The sequence below is a fragment of the Notolabrus celidotus genome, chromosome 15 (genome assembly GCF_009762535.1).
Source record: "Notolabrus celidotus isolate fNotCel1 chromosome 15, fNotCel1.pri, whole genome shotgun sequence".
Lineage (NCBI taxonomy): Eukaryota > Metazoa > Chordata > Actinopteri > Labriformes > Labridae > Notolabrus > Notolabrus celidotus.
This window is the reverse complement of record NC_048286.1, coordinates 6,029,125-6,051,827: the sequence shown is the minus strand read 5'-3', so window position 1 is coordinate 6,051,827 and position 22,703 is coordinate 6,029,125. Positions and strand designations below refer to the sequence as shown.

Genomic DNA, 22,703 nt, shown 5'->3' with positions numbered 1-22,703 from the left:
CAGGCTATAAACATGTTTATTAATGCTGCAAAGATCGTCTTTTTCCCATTCATGTCTATGTGGTTTCCGGTGTTTCTGTAGCCAGCCTCAAGCGGATTCTTGATGAATTGCAGTTTATAACATTTCCGCATGGGCTTCATAGTTTGAGACCGTAGGTTGCCGCTTGGGTAGGATTCAGGAATGAAAATAAAAAAGGCCAAATGAATTGTGCACAAGATTGATCCAGTTTCAAATTCTAAATAAAGTTTATTGGACGATATCCAGGCTGCATATGTGAGGTGTCTTGATAAATATGGTACTCTAGTATATGCTCTGGAGCTGCTCCAGGTTTCACTCCCTGCCTGTTAATCATGGATGACCTCTCTGCTCTAAGTAAACTAGCTCCAGCACTTGCAGTTTTGAGGTGACGGACTGGCAGATACTCTGACCCAATCTCAATGTCTACACTCAAGCACTCACTTACTATGAGGCGCTAGTCCATGAGGGCTTAGGGCTGTCCCACTGTCAAATCATCAAGTGTGTGAGGGATCTCACACCGACTATTTGACCCCTCTATGACCCCTTTCCATAAGTGGGCATTTTTGTAGACTTAGCTTAAGGGAATTAAAGAGTTCATAGCATTGTGACGTGAAACACGGGATTCACAGATGAAGCCTGTGACCTTGGAAGGGTAAATGATTGCCGTAACATAAGATAAAAAAAATGTGCAACATTAAAAAGAAGTATGAAAGTTGCAATGAAAAATAAAGGCAAAAAAGTTTGCCCGTAAGTATAAATACATAAAACAGCCATAATCTATTTATCGTAACATATGTGTGCAGTATAATTTATGTATTTATAGTTATACAGCCTATTTATAAATGTTCACATTTGTGGTTAAGCAGTCTGTGAGATCACAGTCTGGATCTCATGACAATCAGACAGTCAGTCCCTGAAGCGACTTGAATTTGAGGAAAGTCAAAAATGTGCAATAAAAAATCCTAATATTGCTAAGGTGAGCTACATGACTTCATGCAGGTCACGTGAGAAGACGCTGTGTGCTGTCCCATTCCAGTTCTATAGTTTGAGCCCTTACAGCCTCCTGCCCTCAATCACTTTCCAGGTGACGTCAATTAAGTCAAGAAGGGCTCAGGGCTCAGGAGGACATTGATGCTCTCTATGAGTCCTCTGTGCTCCTCCTCGTCATCTTCACTGATGCATCCAACGGTGGAGGGGTCTTCGAAAACTTCTGGAGCTGGCAGGAACCGGAGTCCGGGAAGAAGTCAGAGGTGTAGAGGGTGAAGAGGAATGGCACCAGAACAGTGGGGTGCGCCGGAGCTGCTTGTAACCACCTCAGAGATACAGCCATCCACTCTGACATACTACTCCTTCTGCACCTGGCTGGGGGTGAAGGTGGAAGAGGGGGAAGGGTTGAGCTGTGGAAAGATGTCCATCGTGGTGTTAATGTTCGTCATTAAGGAGCGGGAGAATGATGGGGGACTGTCCATACAAGCTGCTGATGGGCTGAGGAGGGGGAAGGTAGCCAAATTGCTGATTGGACAAAGAGTTGAGTCTTCAGCAGAGATGTGAATGGGTATTAAAAGTTGAATCCATTTAGAAATATTCAGTAAAATCTTGAATTCATAAGAAAACCATGTTGATTGTTAAAACTGTAATTATGTATTTGTAGTGATTGTAGGAGAAAAAGGTTCTGTAAATTCCTTTTTTGATATTTTGTACTCAATGCATCAAAGATCTTTACTCACTTTACACACTTGGTCTGGGACTTGAACACTTGAAGTTCTGGCTGCACTGGTTCTCTGTTTGTTTGGGTCTTGTGACAGCCAAGGGTGAAGTTTGAAATCAAATAACTTCTTTAATGTTGAGATAACTGCCTTGAGTACATATAAGTTTTGTTGATTTGTCTCCTTACTTTAATAACAGTCGACTTTTATTTACAAATGTTTAGAATTTTTTTCTCACATTTTCAGTGTGAAATGTTTACTGAATGTACTGATGAAAACTTTACTTTATTGTGAGGAATAAAAGTCTGTGAATATCCAGTCCAAATGTTGTGTCATTCTGAGCTTGATTTCCAAAGCAGACACTGTCCCTTTAAGAAAAGTCTCCTTCATTATTTGTTTTTCTCCGTGAAATGTAAAAACAACCATGAAAACATTTTTGCAGTAAAGCTTCATCTATTTCATAAACTAGACGATTCAAAGTTATGAAAAAACATGGTTGTGCTTTGTTCTACCTCTGGTAGGGTATCTGAAAACCAAAGTCTTGTTGGTGGGTTTGTTTCTTTAAGAAGCTGCTGATGGGTTGAGGAGGGGGAAAGGTAGCCAAGTTGCTGATTGGACGAAGAGTTGAGTCTTCAGTGGAGATGTGAATGGGGGCTGTTGAGGTGGTTGATGACCCACTATCACTATCTGAGCTCACCGTGGTGGGGTTTGTGTCGAACCTGTTGAACGGGTTCTGCTCAGAAGCAAGATCTGGGTCTCCTTCAGCTCTCAGGCTTGTTGCAGCCTGACATCTGTTTCATCCCACTCCACACCTCTTTCGTACTGTTCTGTACTCACATGGATCACATGGAGTGTCCCGGCTAAAACAGAGGAAGAAAAATAAATCAACAGAAAAATTAAGAACAATATTTCTCACATTCCCTATACCACCCAAAGCAAAAGATAAACACTTTAAAATTATGAACTGTATTTATCCTTCTGAAGAATTGCACCCTTTGAATTTGAAGATAATTTAAGCCCCCTTTGTGAAAATGAAGTGGAGTCCACAGACCATGTTTTCTTCTCATGCCAAACTGGGAAAACCTTCTGGATTGATATCCATGAATGGTTAAAAGTAAAAATTCAATCCATTCCAAATTACTTTTCAATGAATGACAAAACTTTTGGTTTGATTTAAAAAAAAATGAAAGTGATGATATCTGTTTTAACATAATTATATGCCTCTCAAAATTCTTTAGTCATAAAACAGGACTATGAAATTGTATTGTTTCTGTATCTTTAATGTTTATTTATGTATGTTGCTCCATCCTCATGTACCCATTGTTTGTTATGTACATTTTTAAAAATGAAGTAATACAAATAAAAATAAAAAGCTGTTAACTCCTCCCCTTACTTCCTGCTCCACTCTGACTTCATTTCAGTGTTCCCTCCCCCTCAGATCTACACTTTGAGGATAGGTCTAAGTAACACGGGGGAGGGGGAGGAGCTGCACACACATGCTGTATAAATCAGAGCTCCACCACAGTTTGAACTCCACGGCAGTGAAGCGACTTTGTTTTTACAGAGAGGAGAAATGGCACAGAAAGGAGTTCAGCTGGACCGAGAATCCTTCTCTTGTTCGATCTGTCTGGATCTACTGAAGAACCCGGTGGCTATTCCCTGTGGTCACAGCTACTGCATGAACTGCATTAAAAGTCACTGGGATGGAGAGGACGTGAAGAGAGAGTTCAGCTGCCCTCAGTGCAGGCAGACATTCAAACCGAGGCCTGTCCTGGGGAAGAACACCATGCTGGCAGATTTAGTGGAGAAACTGAAGAAGACTCGACCTGATCCTGCTCTTCCTTCTCAAAGCTATGCTGGACCTGAAGATGTGTCCTGTGATGTCTGCACTGGGAGGAAACGGAAGGCCTGTAGGTCCTGTTTGCAGTGTATGGTCTGTTTTTGTGAGGAACACCTTCAGCCTCATTTTGATTCACCTGCCTATAAGAAACACAAGCTGGTGGAGCCCTCAAAGGAGCTCCAGGAGAGTGTCTGCTCTGTTCATAATGAGGTGATGAAGATGTTCTGCCGTACTGATCAGCAGTCTATCTGTTATCTCTGCTCTGTGGACGAACATAAAGGCCATGACACAGTCTCAGCTGCAGCAGAAAGGACTGAGAGGCAGAGAGGGCTTGAGGGGACTCGACTTGACATCCAGCAGAGAGTCCGGGACAGCCAGAGAGATTTGTATGTGTATGAATTGATTGTGGACTCTATCAACCGCTCTGCTGATAAAACAGTGGAGCACTTTGGGAAGACTTTCACTGAGCTGATCCGTCTCGTGAAGGAAAGACACTCTGATGTGAAGCAGCAGGTCAGATCCAAGCAGGAAACTGAAGTGGGTCGAGTCAAAGAGTTTCAGGAGAAGCTGGAGCAGGAGATCACTGAACTCAAGAGGAAAGATGCTGAGCTGCAGAAGCTGTCACTCACAGAGGATCACAACAAGTTTCTACAGGACTACCCCTCACTGTCAGCACTCAGTGAATCTACACACTCATCAGGCAAACCACCAGGCATCAAGACCCGTCATTGGGGGTACTATGAGGATGTGACAGCGGCTGTGTCAGAACTCAGAAATAAACTACATGACGATCTCAGAGAGGGATGGACAAACATCTCACAGACTGAAGTGGATGGTTTACTGTCACAACCAGAACCAGAGCCCAAGACCAGAGCTGAATTCTTGAAATACTCACGTGACATTACAATGGATCCAAACACAGCAGACGCATTTCTGTTGTTATCTGCTGGGAACAGAAAAGCAACAATGATGGAAGAAGAACAGTCTTATTCTAGTCACCCAGAGAGATCCATGTGGAGTCAGGTCCTGAGTAGAGAGAGTCTGACTGGACGTTGTTACTGGGAGGTGAAGTGGGAAGGAGATGGACTAAGTCTGGCAGTGACATACAGAAGTATAAAAAGAGCAGGGTGTATGCCTGACTGTACTTTTGGACACAACAAAAAATCTTGGGCATTGGATTGTAACCCAAGCTATTATAGCTTTTGCACTAATGACATCCAAACTCGTGTCTTAGGTCCTCAGACCTCCAGAGTAGGAGTGTACCTGGATCACAGTGCAGGTGTTCTGTCCTTCTACAGCATCATCTCTGACACCATGACTCTCCTCCACAGATTCCGGACCACGTTCACTCAGCCTCTATATGCTGGACTAAGGCTAGGTTGGAGTTTTCCTGGTGACACCGCAGAGTTGTGCAAACTGAAATAGAAGATCCACATGACAAAGTGCTTGCAATGTGAGACAGATACGTGAAAGATCACGATTTTCAAGGCTTTCTTTGTTGATATTTTGTACTCAATGCATCAAAGATCCTTACTCACTTTACACACTTGGTCTGGGACTTGAACACTTCTCTGTTTGTTTGGGTCTTGTGACAGCCGAGTGTGAAGTTAGAAATCAAATAACTACTTTAATGTTGAGATAACTGCCTTGAGTACATATAAGTGACATATTTTGTTGATTTGTGTCTTTATTTTAATAACAGTCGACTTTTATTTACAAATGTTTAGAATTTTTTTCTCACATTTTCAATTTTTGCAGATATAACGTGTGTGATTGAGTGAAAATTTTACTGATTGTACTGATGAAAACTTTACCTTATTGTGAGGAATAAAAGTCTGTGAATATCCAGTCCAAATTTTGTGTCATTCTTAGCTTGATTTCCAAAGCAGACACTGTCCCTTTAAGAGAAGTCTCCTTCATTATTTGTTTTTCTCCATAAAATGTAAAAACAACCATGAAAACATTTTTTGCAGTAAAGCTTCATCTATTTCATAAACTAGACGAGTCAAAGTTATGAAAAAACATGGTTGTGCTTTGTTCTACCTCTGGTAGGGTATCTGAAAACCAAAGTCTTGTTGGTGGGTTTGTTTCTTTAATGACAGACGTTTAGATGGAGTAGCATAAACATGTGATTGTAAACAAACACTTTAATTAAAGGGTTAATGATTTCATTGCCTTCAGAAGTTGTTCATTACATGTGGTCTCACAGATTAGACAACACTGTCCTCTTTGCACCACAAGATGTCACTACTGATTCACATGTGAGGATCTGTTGGACACATACTGTATGTAGGTGCTCATTTTCATTTAGCAGGTTGCTGTAAATTCAGAGTAAAGAGCTACAGGACTGGTTTAGGAAGATCAGCACATGACTCCTCTCTCCACAAACACAATGTCCTGTCTTTGCTGACACACTAATATCTCATCCTCTTTTCATTTCTCTCTATACTTGTGATGGATTTATTTTATTTGAGGTTTTTGGATTTGGACATTTTATTGTCCCCAAAGGGCAATTTAGTTTGCAACATTAGTCCCTACACACATCATATACACACAAGCAATACACATAATAAACAAACACAAGTTCACACATTTAATTTAATACATAACTACGTAACTCTTGTGGATGACATCATTTTTTCTGCATATGAGACCAAAGGTTCCACAATCCTGTGTGAAATGGCAACAACCCCAACATCTGAGGGCACAAATGACCTAAGACAGGGTTTCCCAAAGTGTGGGTCGGGACCCCCTTGGGGTTCGCGAGACAAAAACGAGGAGTCGTGAAATGTCTTCCAGAATGTTTGTTTTCTTTATAAGTTATCTAAAATGAGTGCCTTTAACCAATTATAGTAAAAACTATCAACACAAATAGTAGCTAAACTTTAAATAAAACCTTGAAAATAAAATATGTAATTAGTTTTCTTCCTTTCTTTTTGCCAGATGACTTCTAAGTTTAGGGTTAGTGAACAGTTAATTATCAAAAGCATCAGCAGCAGTAGATTAATTCATAACAGTACAGGAAACACAGACACATGCTCATGTAGGTCGGCAAATTTTCTCCAGACCAGCTAAATGAAGCCACATTAAACCACTTTGAAGGACAGTGGGGGGTACAAGTCTTTGGCATTTATATTTTGGGGGTCGCAGGCTGAAAAGTTTGGGAATCCCTGATCTAAGATATCCCCCTGCTATGTGCCATTGGGGAGAAGGATGCCCCTGACCAAGAAGACCGTAAGGTCTGAGGAGGCCTATGACACACTACAGGGCTGTTTTTAGGTGACAGACTGGCATCAACTACATCAACTTCTGTGTGGACTGCATCGTTCCACTGGACTGTCCTTTCAACAAGCCGTAGGTAACAAAGGAATTCAAGGCCATCCTGATTGCCAAGAAGAGGGCTTTCAGAGATGGTAATCTGGACAAGATGAGGCCAATCTAAGGGCAGCTGAGAGTGAAGATCAGGGAGGCAAAGGATAGATCTGACTATAATAACTGTTTATTGATTATTAGATCTGACTATAATAACTCTGTTTATTGATCATTAGATATATCGGACTATAATAACTCTGTTTATTGATCATTAGATAGATCTGACTAAAATAACTCTGTTTATTGATCATTAGATATATCTGACTATAATAACTCTGTTTATTCATCATTAGATAGATCTGACTATAATAACTGTTTATTGATCATTATATATATCTGACTATAATAACTCTGTTTATTGATCATTAGATAGATCTGACGATAATAACTCTGTTTATTCATCATTAGAAATGTCTGACTATAATAACTCTGTTTATTCCCTGACAGTGATCTCAGTTTGATTTAATCTTGTGTTGTGTGTGACAGTTTTAGACGTTATATTTCAGCTGCAGCCCTGACGGTATCAAACTGAGCGCTGTAGTTTAAGGACTTATAATAAAAATGAGAACATGATTCAAAGTGATAAGCACGCTCACTTTTATATTTAATGCAGTAAAACAACTTCATCTGAATAATCTGACTTCAGACTATGTTAATATATGATGTCAGGAAAGATAATCAATAACTGTCATCAGTATTTTATATATAAAATCATACAGGTAGACAAAGTGTCCTGCCCGGTGTCTTCTCCACTGCGGGCATGACCGCAGTTCTCCCCCCTCCCCTCGCGATCAGCCCACAGAGCTCTGTGATCGAGCGAGCTGATTGGTCAGTGGGCGGAGTTTTCTACAAACTGATCTCTGATCCTGAGCATAACAGGTTAGGAGTTCAGCATTGGTAACCATGGTGATCTACCCTGGTAAGGAGAGAACCAGAAGTTACCTCGATAACCACAAATCAGGCTTCTGAGTACACCCCTCTGTTCATGCTTGTTCACTGTGAAAATAATAAACAACTATTCATAGAAAAAATACGTTTTGATGTTGTCCATTACCAGAAAAACTGATATTATTCAACCTTTATTTAATCTTTATTGATCCCAGTGAGAAAGTCACAGAGATTAAAATCGCTATTTTATAAAGATCTAAAACAGACAGAAAAACAAGGTTTACGACAACAAAAGAGCAGACACTATGAGCAGACACAAGCACATCATCGGGGAGGTGCTTTCATACTATGGATACATGAAAAACACGTGTTCACGTCTCCGTGCTAAGAAACAGAGAAGAGAAACATGAGTCAGAGGCAGTTAACTCCTCCCATTACTTCCTGCTCCACTCTGACCTCACTTCCGGGTTCACTCCCCCTCAGATCTACAGTTTGAAGATAGGTCTAACGAACACGGGGGGGGGGGGAGGAGCTACATCCACATGCTGTATAAATCAGAGCTCCACTACAGTTTGAATACCCCGGAAGTGAGCTTGTTGTTTTTACAGAGAGCAGAAATGGCGCAGAAAGGAGTACAGCTGGACCGAGAATGCTTCTCTTGTTCGATCTGTCTGGATCTACTGAAGAATCCGGTGGCTATTCCCTGTGGTCACAGCTACTGCATGAACTGCATTAAAAGTCACTGGGATGGAGAGGACGTTAAGAGAGAGTACAGCTGCCCTCAGTGCAGGCGGACCTTCAAACCGAGGCCTGTCCTGGGGAAGAACACCATGCTGGCAGATTTAGTGGAGAAACTGAAGAAGACTGGACCTGATCCTGCTCTTCCTTCTTACTACTATGCTGGACCTGAAGATGTGTCCTGTGATGTCTGCACTGGGACTAAACTGAAAGCCTGTAGGTCCTGTCTGCAGTGTATGGTCTGTTTTTGTGAGGAACACCTTCAGCCTCATTTTGAATTACCTGCCTATAAGAAACACCAGCTGGCGGCTCCCACCAAGGAGCTCCAGGAGAGTGTCTGCTCTGTTCATAATGAGGTGATGAAGATGTTCTGCCGTACTGATCAGCAGTCTATCTGTTATCTCTGCTCTGTGGACGAACATAAAGGACATGACACAGTCTCAGCTGCAGCAGAAAGGACTGATAGGCAGAGAGGGCTTGAGGGGACTCGATTTGACATCCAGCAGAGAGTCCGGGACAGAGAGAAAGATGTGAAGCTGCTTCAGAAGGAGGTGGAGGCTATCAACCGCTCTGCTGATAAAACAGTGGAGCACTTTGGGAAGACTTTCACTGAGCTGATCCGTGTCATGGAGAAAAGACGCGCTGATGTGAAGCGGCAGGTCAGATCCCAGCAGAAAACTGAAGTGAGTCGAGTCAAAGAGCTTCAGAAGAAGGTGGAGCAGGAGATCACTGAGCTGAAGAGGAGAGATGCTGAGCTGCAGAAGTTGTCGCTCACAGAGGACCACAAGCAGTTTCTACAGGACTACCCCTCACTGTCAGCACTTAGTGGATCTACACACTCATCAGGGTTAAAGGCCCATCCTCTGGGGTACTTTTGGGATGTGACAGCAGCTGTGTCAGAACTGAGAAATAAATTACAGGATGTTCTGAGAGAGGGATGGACAAACATCTCACAGACTGAATTGGATCTTTTACTGCCCCAACAGGAACCAGAGCCCAAGACCAGAGCTGAGTTCTTGAAATACTCACGTGACCTCACACTGGATCCAAACACAGCATACACACGATTGCTATTATCTGATGGGAACAGAAAAGCAACAATGATGATAGACGAACAGTCTTATTCTAGTCACCCAGAGAGATACACATGGTGGCAGGTCCTGAGTAGAGAGAGTCTGACTGGACGTTGTTACTGGGAGGTGAAGTGGGTAGGACGTGGACTTCGTCTGGCAGTGGCATATAAAAGTATGAGCAGAGCAGGAAGTTGGAATCAGTGTACTTTTGGACAAAATGAAAAATCTTGGGCGTTAGATTGTGACCTACACTGTTATAACTTTTGGAACAACGACGTCCAAACTCTTGTCTCGGGTCCTCAGACCTCCAGAATAGGAGTGTACCTGGATCACAGTGCAGGTGTTCTGTCCTACTACAGCGTCTCTGACACCATGACTCTCCTCCACAGAGTCCAGACAACGTTCACTGAGCCTCTACATGCTGGATTTTGGCTAGGTTGGAGTGTTCCTGGTGACACCGTAGAGATGTGTAAACTGAAATAGAAGATCCAAATATTCAAAGGGAGCAGACTCTTTAGTACAGGAGAAGACAAGAGCCGCTGAAAAGACAAGAAAATCAAGGTTAATTATTTTTAATTATCTTTTATCTCATACTTGTCACTTTTTTCTTAAAATTTTGAGATTAAAGTCAGAATTCCAAATAAAAATAAAGATTAAGGTGCAATCCTTTTTTTTATTCAGAGAAAAAAGTCAGATTTTTTTCTTAAATCTCAGAATTTAAATTTAAATAGTGCACCTCCATTTTTTTTTCCAGTGGCCCTAATCCTCTTCTGTGCTTTCGAGAGGAAACGTGCAATCAGCCTGTAAAAGCTTGCCCACCTTGTTTAGACACATGGCAGACCTTTGCCCTAGAATCACGAGGTCTGCACAGGGGTGTATGGTGTTACAAGTTGAGTTCATTTAGAAGTAATCACTAAAATCTTCAAATCATTTGTAAACCATTTTGATTATTAATACTATAATTATGTATTTTTAGTGATTGCTATATCTTGTTGTGTCTTTATATTTTGTTTGAGTCCTCCTCTTCTCACACATCAAACGGGCCCAGTGTACAGATCCCTGAAGTTCTGGCTGCACTGGTTCTCTGTTTGGGTCTTGTGACAGCTGAGGGTGAAGTTAGAAATCACATTAAACTACTTTAATGTGGAGATAACTGCCTTGAGTACATATAAGTGACATATTTTGTTGATTTGTCTCTTTATTTTAATAACAGTCGACTTTTATTTCCTAACGTTTAGAATTTTTTTCTCACATTTTCAATTTTTGCAGATATAACGTGTGAGATTGAGTGAAAATTTTACTGATTGTACTGATGAAAACTTTACTTTATTGTAAGGAATAAAAGTCTATGAATATCCAAACCAAATGTGTCATACTGAGCTTGATTTCCAAAGCAGACACTGTCCCTTTAAGAGAAGTCTCCTTCTTTATTTGTTTTTCTCTGTAAAATGTAAAAACAACAATGTAGACATTTGTGCAGTAAAGCTTCATCTACTTCATAAACTAGACGAGTCAAAGTTATGAAAAAACATGGTTGTGCTTTGTTCTACCTCTGGTAGGGTATGTGAAAACCAAAGTCTTGTTGGTGGGTTTGTTTCTTTAATGACAGACGTTTAGATGGAATAGCATAAACGTGATTGACACTATAATTAAAGGGTTAATGATTTCATTGTCTTCAGAAGTTTTTCATTACATCTGGTCTTACAGATGAGACAACACTGTCCTCTTTGCACCACAAGATGTCACTACTGATTCACATGTGAGGATCTGTTGGACACATACTGTATGTAGGTGCTCATTCTCATTTAGCAGGTTGCTGTAAATTCAGAGTAAAGAGCTACAGGACTGGTTTAGGAAGATCAGCACATGACTCCTCTCTCCACAAACACAACGTCCTCTCTTTGCTGACACACTAACATCTCATCATCTTTTCATTTCTCTCTATAATTGTGATGGATTTATTTTATTTGAGGTTTTTGGATTTGGACATTTTATTGTCCCCAAAGGGCAATTTAGTTTGCAACATTAGTCCCTTACCCACATCATATACACACAAGCAATACACATAATAAACAAACACAAGTTCACACATTTAATTTAATACATAACTACGTAACTCTTGTGGATGACATCATTTTTTCTGCATATGAGACCAAAGGTTCCACAATCCTCTGTGAAATGGCAACAACCCCAACAGCTGAGGGCACAAATGACCTAAGACAGGGTTTCCCAAAGTGTGGGTCGGGACCCCCTTGGGGTTCGCGAGACAAAAACGAGGAGTCGTGACATGTCTTCCAGAATGTTTGTTTTCTTTATAAGTTATCTATAATGAGTGCCTTTAACCAATTATAGTAAAAACTATCAACACAAATAGTAGCTAAACTTTAAATAAAACCTTGAAAATAAAATATGTAATTAGTTTTCTGCCTTTCTTTTTGCCAGATGACTTCTAAGTTTAGGGTTAGTGAACAGTTAATTATCAAAAGCATCAGTAGCAGTAGATTAATTCATAACAGTACAGGAAACACAGACACATGCTCATGTAGGTCGGCAAATTTTCTCCAGACCAGCTAAATGAAGCCACATTAAACCACTTTGAAGGACAGTGGGGGGAACAAGTCTTTGGGAACCCCTGATCTAAGATATCCCCCTGCTATGTGCCACTGGGGAGAAGGATGCCCCTGACCAAGAAGACCATAAGGTCTGAGGAGGCCTATGACACACTACAGGGCTGTTTTGAGGTGACAGACTGGCATCAACTACATCAACTTCTGTGTGGACTGCATCGTTCCAACAAGGACTGTCCTTTCTTATACAAACAACAAGCCGTATAAATAAATAAACTGATATTATTCAACCTTTATTTAATCTTTATTAATCCCAGTGAGAAAGTCACAGAGATTAAAATCGCTATTTTATAAAGATCTAAAACAGACAGAAAAACAAGGTTTACGACAACAAAAGAGCAGACACTATGAGCAGACACAAGCACATCATCGGGGAGGTGCTTTCATACTATGGATACATGAAAAACACGTGTTCACGTCTCCGTGCTAAGAAACAGAAGAGAAACATGAGTCAGAGGCAGTTAACTCCTCCCATTACTTCCTGCTCCACTCTGACCTCACTTCCGGGTTCACTCCCCCTCAGATCTACAGTTTGAAGATAGGTCTAACGAACACGGGGGAGGGGGAGGAGCTACATCCACATGCTGTATAAATCAGAGCTCCACCACAGTTTGAATCCCCCGGAAGTGAGCTTGTTGTTTTTACAGAGAGCAGAAATGGCGCAGAAAGGAGTACAGCTGGACCGACAATTCTTCTCTTGTTCGATCTGTCTGGATCTACTGAAGAATCCGGTGGCTATTCCCTGTGGTCACAGCTACTGCATGAACTGCATTAAAAGTCACTGGGATGGAGAGGACGTTAAGAGAGAGTTCAGCTGCCCTCAGTGCAGGCGGACCTTCAAACCGAGGCCTGTCCTGGGTAAGAACACCATGCTGGCAGATTTAGTGGAGAAACTGAAGAAGACTGGACCTGATCCTGCTCTTCCTTCTTACTACTATGCTGGACCTGAAGATGTGTCCTGTGATGTCTGCACTGGGACTAAACTGAAAGCCTGTAGGTCCTGTCTGCAGTGTATGGTCTGTTTTTGTGAGGAACACCTTCAGCCTCATTTTGAATTACCTGCCTATAAGAAACACCAGCTGGCGGCTCCCACCAAGGAGCTCCAGGAGAGTGTCTGCTCTGTTCATAATGAGGTGATGAAGATGTTCTGCCGTACTGATCAGCAGTCTATCTGTTATCTCTGCTCTGTGGAGGAACATAAAGGACATGATATAGTCTCAGCTGCAGCAGAAAGGACTGAGAGGCAGAGAGGGCTTGAGGGGACTCGACTTGACATCCAGCAGAGAGTCCGGGACAGAGAGAAAGACGTGAAGCTGCTTCAGAAGGAGGTGGAGGCTATCAACCGCTCTGCTGATAAAACAGTGGAGCACTTTGGGAAGACTTTCACTGAGCTGATCCGTGTCATGGAGAAAAGACGCGCTGATGTGAAGCAGCAGGTCAGATCCCAGCAGAAAACTGAAGTGAGTCGAGTCAAAGAGCTTCAGAAGAAGGCGGAGCAGGAGATCACTGAGCTGAAGAGGAGAGATGCTGAGCTGCAGAAGTTGTCACTCACAGAGGACCACAAGCAGTTTCTACAGGACTACCCCTCACTGTCAGCACTTAGTGGATCTACACACTCATCAGGGTTAAAGGCCCATCCTCTTGGATACTTTTGGGATGTGACAGCAGCTGTGTCAGAACTGAGAAATAAATTACAGGATGTTCTGAGAGAGGGATGGACAAACATCTCACAGACTGAATTGGATCTTTTACTGCCCCAACAGGAACCAGAGCCCAAGACCAGAGCTGAGTTCTTGAAATACTCACGTGACCTCACACTGGATCCAAACACCGCATACACACGGTTGTTATTATCTGATGGGAACAGAAAAGCAACAATGATGATAGACGAACAGTCTTATTCTAGTCACCCAGAGAGATACACATGGTGGCAGGTCCTGAGTAGAGAGAGTCTGACTGGACGTTGTTACTGGGAGGTGAAGTGGGTAGGACGTGGACTTCGTCTGGCAGTGGCATATAAAAGTATGAGCAGAGCAGGAAGTTGGAATCAGTGTACTTTTGGACAAAATGAAAAATCTTGGGCGTTAGATTGTGACCTACACTGTTATAACTTTTGGAACAACGACGTCCAAACTCTTGTCTCAGGTCCTCAGACCTCCAGAATAGGAGTGTACCTGGATCACAGTGCAGGTGTTCTGTCCTACTACAGCGCTTCTGACACCATGACTCTCCTCCACAGAGTCCAGACCACGTTCACTGAGCCTCTACATGCTGGATTTTGGCTAGGTTGGAGTGTTCCTGGTGACACCGTAGAGATGTGCAAACTGAAATAGAACATATTCAAAGGGAGCAGACTCTTTAGTACAGGAGAAGATAAGAGCCACTGAAAAGACAAGAAAATCAAGGTTAATTATTTTTAATTATCTTTTATCTCATACTTGTCATTTTTTCTTAAAATTTTGAGATTAAAGTCAGAATTCCAAAGAAAAATAAAGATTAAGGTGCAATACTTTTTTTTAATTCTTAAATCTCAGAATTTAAATTTAAACAGTGCACCTCCATTTTTTTTCCCAGTGGCCCTAATCCTCTTCTGTGCTTTCGAGAGGAAACATGAAATCAGCCTGTAAAAGCTTGCCCACCTTGTTTAGACACAAGGCAGACCTTTGCCCTAGAATCACGAGGTCTGCACAGGGGTGTATGGTGTTACAAGTTGAGTTCATTTAGAAGTAATCACTAAAATCTTCAAATCATTTGTAAACCATTTTGATTATTAATACTATAATTATGTATTTTTAGTGATTGCTATACAAGCTATATCTTGTTGTGTCTTTATATTTTGTTTGAGTCCTCCTCTTCTCACACATCAAACGGGCCCAGTGTACAGATCCCGGAAGTTCTGGCTGCACTGGTTCTCTGTTTGGGTCTTGTGACAGCTGAGGGTGAAGTTAGAAATCACATTAAACTACTTTAATGTGGAGATAACTGCCTTGAGTACATATAAGTGACACATTTTGTTGATTTGTCTCTTTATTTTAATAACAGTCGACTTTTATTTCCTAACGTTTAGAATTTTTTTCTCACATTTTCAATTTTTGCAGATATAACGTGTGAGATTGAGTGAAAATTTTACTGATTGTACTGATGAAAACTTTACTTTATTGTAAGGAATAAAAGTCTGTGAATATCCAGACCAAATGTTGTGTCATACTGAGCTTGATTTCCAAAGCAGACACTGTCCCTTTAAGAGAAGTCTCCTCCTTTATTTGTTTTTCTCTGTAAAATGTAAAAACAACAATGTGGAGATTTGTGCAGTAAAGCTTCATCTACTTCATAAACTAGACGAGTCAAAGTTATGAAAAAACATGGTTGTGCTTTGTTCTACCTCTGGTAGGGTATCTGAAAACCAAAGTCTTGTTGGTGGGTTTGTTTCTTTAATGACAGACGTTTAGATGAAATAGCATAAACATGTGATTGTAAACAAACACTATAATTAAAGGGTTAATGATTTCATTGCCTTCAGAAGTTTTTCATTACATGTGGTCTTACAGATGAGACAACACTGTCCTCTTTGCACCACAAGATGTCACCATTGATTCACATGTGAGGATCTGTTGGACACTGTATGTAGGTGCTCATTCTCATTTGGAAGTTTGCTGTAAATTCAGAGTAAAGAGCAACAGGACTGGTTTAGGAAGATCAGCACACAACTCTTCTTTCCCAAACACAACGTCCTCTCTTTGCTGACACACTAATATCTCATCATCTTTTCATTTTTCTCTATAATTGTGATGGATGCATTTTATTTGAGGTTTTTGGATTTGGAAATCTTTATTGTCCCCAAGGGGCAATATGGTTTGCAACATTAGTCCCTACACACATCATATACACACAAGCAATACACATAATAAACAAACACAAGTTCACACATTTAATTTAATACATAACTACGTAACTCTCGTGGATGACATCATTTTTTCTGCATATGAGACCAAAGGTTCCACAATCCTGTGAGAGACAAAAACGAGGAGTCAACCCCAACAGCTGAGAGCACAAATGATCTAAGACAGGGTTTCCCAAAGTGTTGGTCGGGACCCCCTTGGGGTTCGCGAGACAAAAATGAGGAGTCATGAAATGTCTTCCAGAATGTTTTTTTTCTTTATAGGTTATATGAAATTAGTGCATTTGACCCATTATAGTAAAAAATAACGACACAAATAGTAGCTAACCTTGAAATAAAACCTTGAAAATAGAATATGTAATGAGTTTTCTGCCTTTCTTTTTGCCAGATGACTCCTAAGTTTAGGGTTAGTGAACAGTTAATTATCAAAAGCATCAGTAGCAGTAGATTAATTCATAACAGCACAGGAAACACAGACACATGCTCATGTAGGTCGGCAAATTTTCTCCAGACCAGCTAAATGAAGCCACATTAAACCACTTTGAAGGACAGTAGGGGATACAAGTCTTTGGCATCTATTTTTTGGGGGTCGCAGGCTGAAAAGTTTGGGAACCCCTGATCTAAGATATCTGTTAGATCTGGCCCTCCTAGTTTAAGTGAACCTCCTCCCTGTTGGCAAAAGTCAGGTAGTTTCCTGATCACTATGAGGAGTCATTCATTTGAAATTGTGCACTGAAAACAGGAGGCAGAGAAACCTTCACAATGTAATGAAATAGATACAATGTTCCTTTTCTGCTGGACTACACTAAAGTTAGGTGAGCACATGAACCAAGCAGCAACATCTGGTATAAAAATATGAAGCCAATGTGGAAATGTTAAAAACTGCAATTCATCAAGGATCCGCTTGAAGCTGGCTCTGGAAGTACCGGAAACCACATACACACCAATTCAAAGAAGCAGATCTTTACAGCAGAAATAAACATGTGTACAGCCTGGTACAAAAGATGATTGTAGTCTGGATAGCTCATTTCTCGATCGGCACACACTGTACGAGGGGTGAATTGTTTTTCTAACACAGCAATTTCGAAGATATTAAGATTAGGAGTTGTCCATTATGAGAGGCACAGCTGACTTGATTGACAGGTGGGAACACTGTAGCTGTTAGCTAGGAGGCTCAAAGCCCGCCTCTTTACCTCACACTTGCTCAACAGACTTTAAGTTGAGTTCAGCATTTCCAATATGGCTCCCGCCGACGTTTGGCCTCAAAACAGCGCTTCTGAAACAGATGGGTGAATACTACGTTCATTATTTATACAGTCTATGGTATGAACATGAGGTCCATATCACTCACTCTGCATTACACTCAATACTTTTTAAATGAACTCTTAAATACCACACTTAATGTCTCACCAGCCATATGATGACTTCTCTTAAAATCACCAACATCATGTGAGTGATTCCTCAGTTTTTACATCCAATGTATAGCTTGACAGAGAAAAACACAGAAAGTCAACTTAGAAGACAACTTATACTTGTGGCCATCGCATCAGCTGTTGAGGTGCACCTCATGGTCTTCCAAAGTGTATGGAGTGTATAATTACTATAAATATACGTATATCATCAAGCTGGACGAGCTAAACTAAGCTAACCAAAGTTCATATTGGTTGATTCAACAAGTGGCTCTCACATCTTTGAGGCGAACATTTTACAACTTGTGTGATGTATCTGCAATGTTTAGTTTCACTAAATGGAGTCTTAACCCTTTAATGCACAACATGGGTCAAAAACATAGACTGTATAAATAATGGACGTAGTATCTGCTACGTCACCCGTCTGTTCCTGAGCGCTGTTTCGAAGCCAATCGTTAGTGGGAGCCATATTAGAAATGTTGAACTCAACCAAACGTCTGTGGAGCGAGTGTGAGGTAAAGAGGCGGGCTTTGAGCCTCCTCACCAACAGTTACAGGGTTCCCGCCTGTCAATCAAATCAATCATGTCCTTATATGGGCAAAACTCATAATCTTAATATCTTCTGAACTGTTGTGCTGTGAAATAATTTACCCCCCCCCTTACAGTGTGAGAGGAATTAGCTCTTCAGACCAAAGCTGTTTATAGAACCAGGCTGTGCCAGAAACTTATTTCTGTTGTAAAGATCGTCTTCTTTGAATGGGTGTGTATGTGGTTTCTGGTGTTTCTGCAGCCAGCCTCAAGTGGATGCTCCATGAACTACAGTTTATAACACTTCTGCACTTATCCTCATGGTCAAGGACGTAGGTTTGATTTTAACGGTCAGGACCCCCTCCCCTGAAGTGTCGTACCTTTGCGCTGCCCCACAGTTTGGGAAGCACTGGACTTACAGGGAGCTAAACCAACCAAAAAACAGACCTGTCTCAAAGACGTATTTGGGAGGCGGTGCCGAAGTGGGACAGGATTTAACCCTTTATGTGTCGCATGAAGCGCATTTCTGCCCCCTTCACATTTCAGCCATCGCTTGAGATTGGTAGGGACACATCCCTACGGTCCATACGCAATTCTACGCCACTGCTCATGGTACACTTCTCTTGGTCAGCTTGCTGCCCCAGAACGATTATCATACAGAGAGGTAGATAGGGTGGAGGAGTATGTCTTGAAGTGGGGGCGGTATCCATCATTTGTAATGTCTGACTGAAGACGTTTCCAGCTCAGAAAAGGGGAAAATAATTTCAGTTGAACTACAATATAATGATGTAAACAATTGTGAGATTACTGTGGTAGAATTAAATAAGAAGCACTGTCAACTTTTAAACTGTCTGTGCATCACTGTTTTTATTTCTATTATATTATTATCATTATTATCATTATCATCATCATTATTATTATTATTATTATTATCATTATTATTATTATTATTATCATTATCATTATTATTATTATTATTATTGACATTATTATTTGATGGTTTTTATTATATAATAATAATTATAATGATAACAATGATCATAATTATAATTTTAATAACTCTAAAAATTTGTTTTATTATCGTTATAACAATAATACTGATAATATTGACACAATAATAATATTTGTTATTAATAATAATAAATACACAAATAAATATAATATTGTCTTTCCTGTCTTTATCATTATTTAAAATTATAATGACACGTTTTTATTATTATTTATATTTAATAATATTAATAATAATATTGCTGTTTTACCTACTATTATTATGATTAGTATTATTAATAATGATAATAAACATTATAATTCTGAATTTATTAATAATGATAATAATAATCAGAATAATCAGAATAATCAGAATAATCAGAATAATCAGAATAATACTAATAATAGTAATAATAATTATAATAATGATATTGTCGTCACTTCCATTATTATTATTGATAATAATGATAATTATTATTGTTATGTTTATAATAACAATCAATCAATCAGTCAATCATTTATTTGTATAGCACCTTTCATACAATTCAAATGCAACCCAAAGTGCTTTACCGCGATTGAAAAACGAGAAAGAAGCAGAAATGAAACAATGGCAAGACATATTAGGGGACAATAATAATAAGATAAATAGTAATAATACAAATGTAATGTCGTTGTCACTCCTATTATAATTATTGTTATAATTATTATCATTACTATTACTATTTGTTTTATATTATTGTTTTTTCTAAATGTATCATGTTTACTTCAGTTTTGTGGTCTTTGGTGTTCAGGCTTGTTCAGTACCTAAAAACATCTTTTAATTTATTCAACCTTTATTTAATCTTCACTTAATCCTGGTGAGAAACTCATGGAGATTAAATTCTCTCCATATTAGTGTCCCGGCTAAAACAGACAGAAAAACAAGTTTCACGACAACCAAAGAGCAGACCTAAACACATAATCAGAGAGGTGGATATGATACATGAAAAACATAGAATACACCACCACCATAGACAGTTGGTGTTTATGTGTCCCTGCTGAGAGACAGAGAAGAGAAATATGAGTCAGAGTTTGTTAACTTGTGCTCCACTCCTTGTTCCCTCCCCTTACTTCCTGCTTCACTCTGACCTTATATTTCCTTGTTCCCTCCCCTTTAGTTCTACAGTTTGAATATGGGTGTAACTAACACGGGGGAGGGGGAGGAGCTGCATAAACACGGCGTGTAAAACAGAGCTCGACCAAAGTTCCAGTTCCACGGAAGTGAAACTTTGGTTTTACAGAGAGCAGAAATGGCGCAGAAAGGAGTTCAGCTGGACCGAGAAACCTACTCTTGTTCGATCTGTCTGGATCTACTGAAGAATCCGGTGACTATTCCCTGTGGTCACAGCTACTGCATGAACTGTATTAAAAGTCACTGGGATAAAGAGGATGAGGAGAGAGACTACAGCTGCCCTCAGTGCAGGCAGACTTTCACACCGAGGCCTGTCCTGAGGAAGAACACCATGTTAGCAGATTTAGTGGAGAAACTGAAGAAGACTGGACTCCAAGCTGCTCCTGCTGATCACTGCTATGCTGGACCCGAAGATGTGGCCTGTGATGTCTGCACCGGGAGAAAACTGAGAGCCAGTAAGTCCTGTCTGTTCTGTTTGATCTCTTTTTGTGAGGAACACCTTCAGCCTCATCTTGATTCACCTGCCTATAAGAAACACAAGCTGGTGGAGCCCTCCAAGAAGCTCCAGGAGAACGTCTGCTCTTTTCATGATGAGGTGATGAAGATGTTCTGCCGTACTGATCAGCAGTCTATCTGTTATCTCTGCTCTGTGGACGAACATAAAGGACACGACACAGTCTCAGCTGCAGCAGAAAGGACTGAGAGGCAGAGAGGGCTTGAGGGGACTCGACTTGACATCCAGCAGAGAATCCAGGACAGAGAGAAAGATGTGAAGCTGCTTCAACAGGAGGTGGAGGCTATCAACGGCTCCGCTGATAAAGCAGTGGAGCACAGTGAGGAGATGCTCACTGAGCTGATCCGTCTCATGGAGAAAAGACGCTCTGATGTGAAGCAGCAGGTCAGATCCCAGCAGGAAACTGAAGTGAGTCGAGTCAAAGAGCTTCAGGAGAAGCTGGAGCAGGAGATCACTGAGCTGAAGAGGAGAGATGCTGAGCTGCAGAAGCTGTCACTCACAGAGGACCACAACCAGTTTCTACAGGACTACCCCTCACTGTCAGCACTATGTGGATCTACACACTCATCCAGCATCAAGACCCGTCCTCTGAGGTACTTTGAAGATGTGACAGCGGCTGTGTCAGGAGTCAGAGATAAAATACAGGACGTTCTGAGAGAGGGATGGACAAACATCTCACAGACAGGGACTGAATTGGATGTTTTACTGTCACAACCAAGACCAGAACCAGAGCCCAAGACCAGAGCTGAGTTCTTAAAATACTCACGTGACATCACACTGGATCCAAACACAGCATACACAAAGCTGTTATTATCTGATGGGAACAGAAAAGCAACATTGATGAAAGATGAACAGTCTTATTCTAGTCACCCAGAGAGATTCATTGAATGGAGGCAGGTCCTGAGTAGAGAGAGTCTGACTGGACGTTGTTACTGGGAGGTGAAGTGGAGAATTCCTGGAGTTCGTCTGGCAGTGGCATACAAAAGTATCAGCAGAGCAGGGAATAGGAATGAGTGTGGTTTTGGACTAAATGAAAAATCTTGGGGGTTAGATTGTCAACCAAAGTGTTTTACCTTTTGGAACAACGACGTCCAAACTCCTGTCTCAGGTCCTCAGTCCTTCAGAATAGGAGTGTACCTGGATCACAGTGCAGGTGTTCTGTCCTTCTACAGCATCTCTGACACCATGACTCTCCTCTACAGAGTCCAGACCACGTTCACTGAGCCTCTACATGCTGGACTCTGGCTACGTTTTAGTGATGTTGGAGACATCGCAGAGTTGTGCAAACTGAAATAGAAGATCCACATGACAAAGTGCCAGCAAAGTGAGACAGATACGTATAAGATCACAATTTTCAGAGGGAGCAGACTCTTTAGTACAGGAGAAGATAAAGGCCACTGGAAAGGCAAGAAGATTAAGGTAAAATATTGTTTTTAATTCTGAGATTAAAGTCAGAATTCTGACTTTTTCTCAAAACGTTTACTTTTTTCTCAGAATTCTGGGATTAAGGTCAGAATTCTGACAAAATAGGGTGCGTAATTTTTTACCATGAGTTTAATCTCATAAAATTTACTTTATTCTCAGAATAATAAGATTAAAATTATGAGAAACAAGTCAAAATTAGTTGGGTTTTTTTCTCAGAAAACTGTATTAAAGTCGTAACTCTGAGATTAAAGTCAGAATTTCGGGATTAAAGTCAGAACTCTGAAAAACAAAAATAGGGTGTAATATTTTTTTTACTATGATTTTAATCTCATTATTTTTAATGTTGTGTCTCAATTATGAGATTAAAATCAGAATCATGAGATGTTTTCTCAACATTTTGAGAAAAAAGTTATAAAATATGAGTAAACCTCTCAGAATCTAAAAATAAATATTGGACCTCAATTTGATTTTCCAGTGGCCCTAATCCTCTTCCGTACTTTAGAGAGAAA

General features: G+C 40.6%; 4 protein-coding genes across 4 annotated transcripts; all 4 read left to right on the top strand.

Moving 5' to 3' along the window:
- The first annotated feature begins 3,247 nt into the window (after window positions 1-3,247).
- On the top strand, window positions 3,248-5,412 carry LOC117826211 (tripartite motif-containing protein 16-like). The gene has a single exon (XM_034702118.1). It carries the CDS (start codon window positions 3,298-3,300, stop codon window positions 4,987-4,989), a length of 1,692 nt encoding a protein of 563 aa, XP_034558009.1. The 5' UTR covers window positions 3,248-3,297; the 3' UTR covers window positions 4,990-5,412.
- Window positions 5,413-8,416: 3,004 nt separating this feature from the next.
- LOC117826214 (tripartite motif-containing protein 16-like) lies at window positions 8,417-11,001 on the top strand. Its single transcript, XM_034702121.1, has one exon. It carries the CDS (start codon window positions 8,442-8,444, stop codon window positions 10,116-10,118), a length of 1,677 nt encoding a protein of 558 aa, XP_034558012.1. The 5' UTR covers window positions 8,417-8,441; the 3' UTR covers window positions 10,119-11,001.
- Window positions 11,002-12,871: 1,870 nt separating this feature from the next.
- On the top strand, window positions 12,872-15,457 carry LOC117826209 (tripartite motif-containing protein 16-like). Its single transcript, XM_034702116.1, has one exon. The coding sequence runs from the start codon at window positions 12,919-12,921 to the stop codon at window positions 14,593-14,595; it is 1,677 nt and encodes a 558-aa protein (XP_034558007.1). The 5' UTR covers window positions 12,872-12,918; the 3' UTR covers window positions 14,596-15,457.
- Window positions 15,458-19,901: 4,444 nt separating this feature from the next.
- Window positions 19,902-22,451, top strand: LOC117826213 (tripartite motif-containing protein 16-like). Its single transcript, XM_034702120.1, has one exon. The coding sequence runs from the start codon at window positions 20,374-20,376 to the stop codon at window positions 22,063-22,065; it is 1,692 nt and encodes a 563-aa protein (XP_034558011.1). The 5' UTR covers window positions 19,902-20,373; the 3' UTR covers window positions 22,066-22,451.
- The last annotated feature ends 252 nt before the right edge of the window (window positions 22,452-22,703 follow it).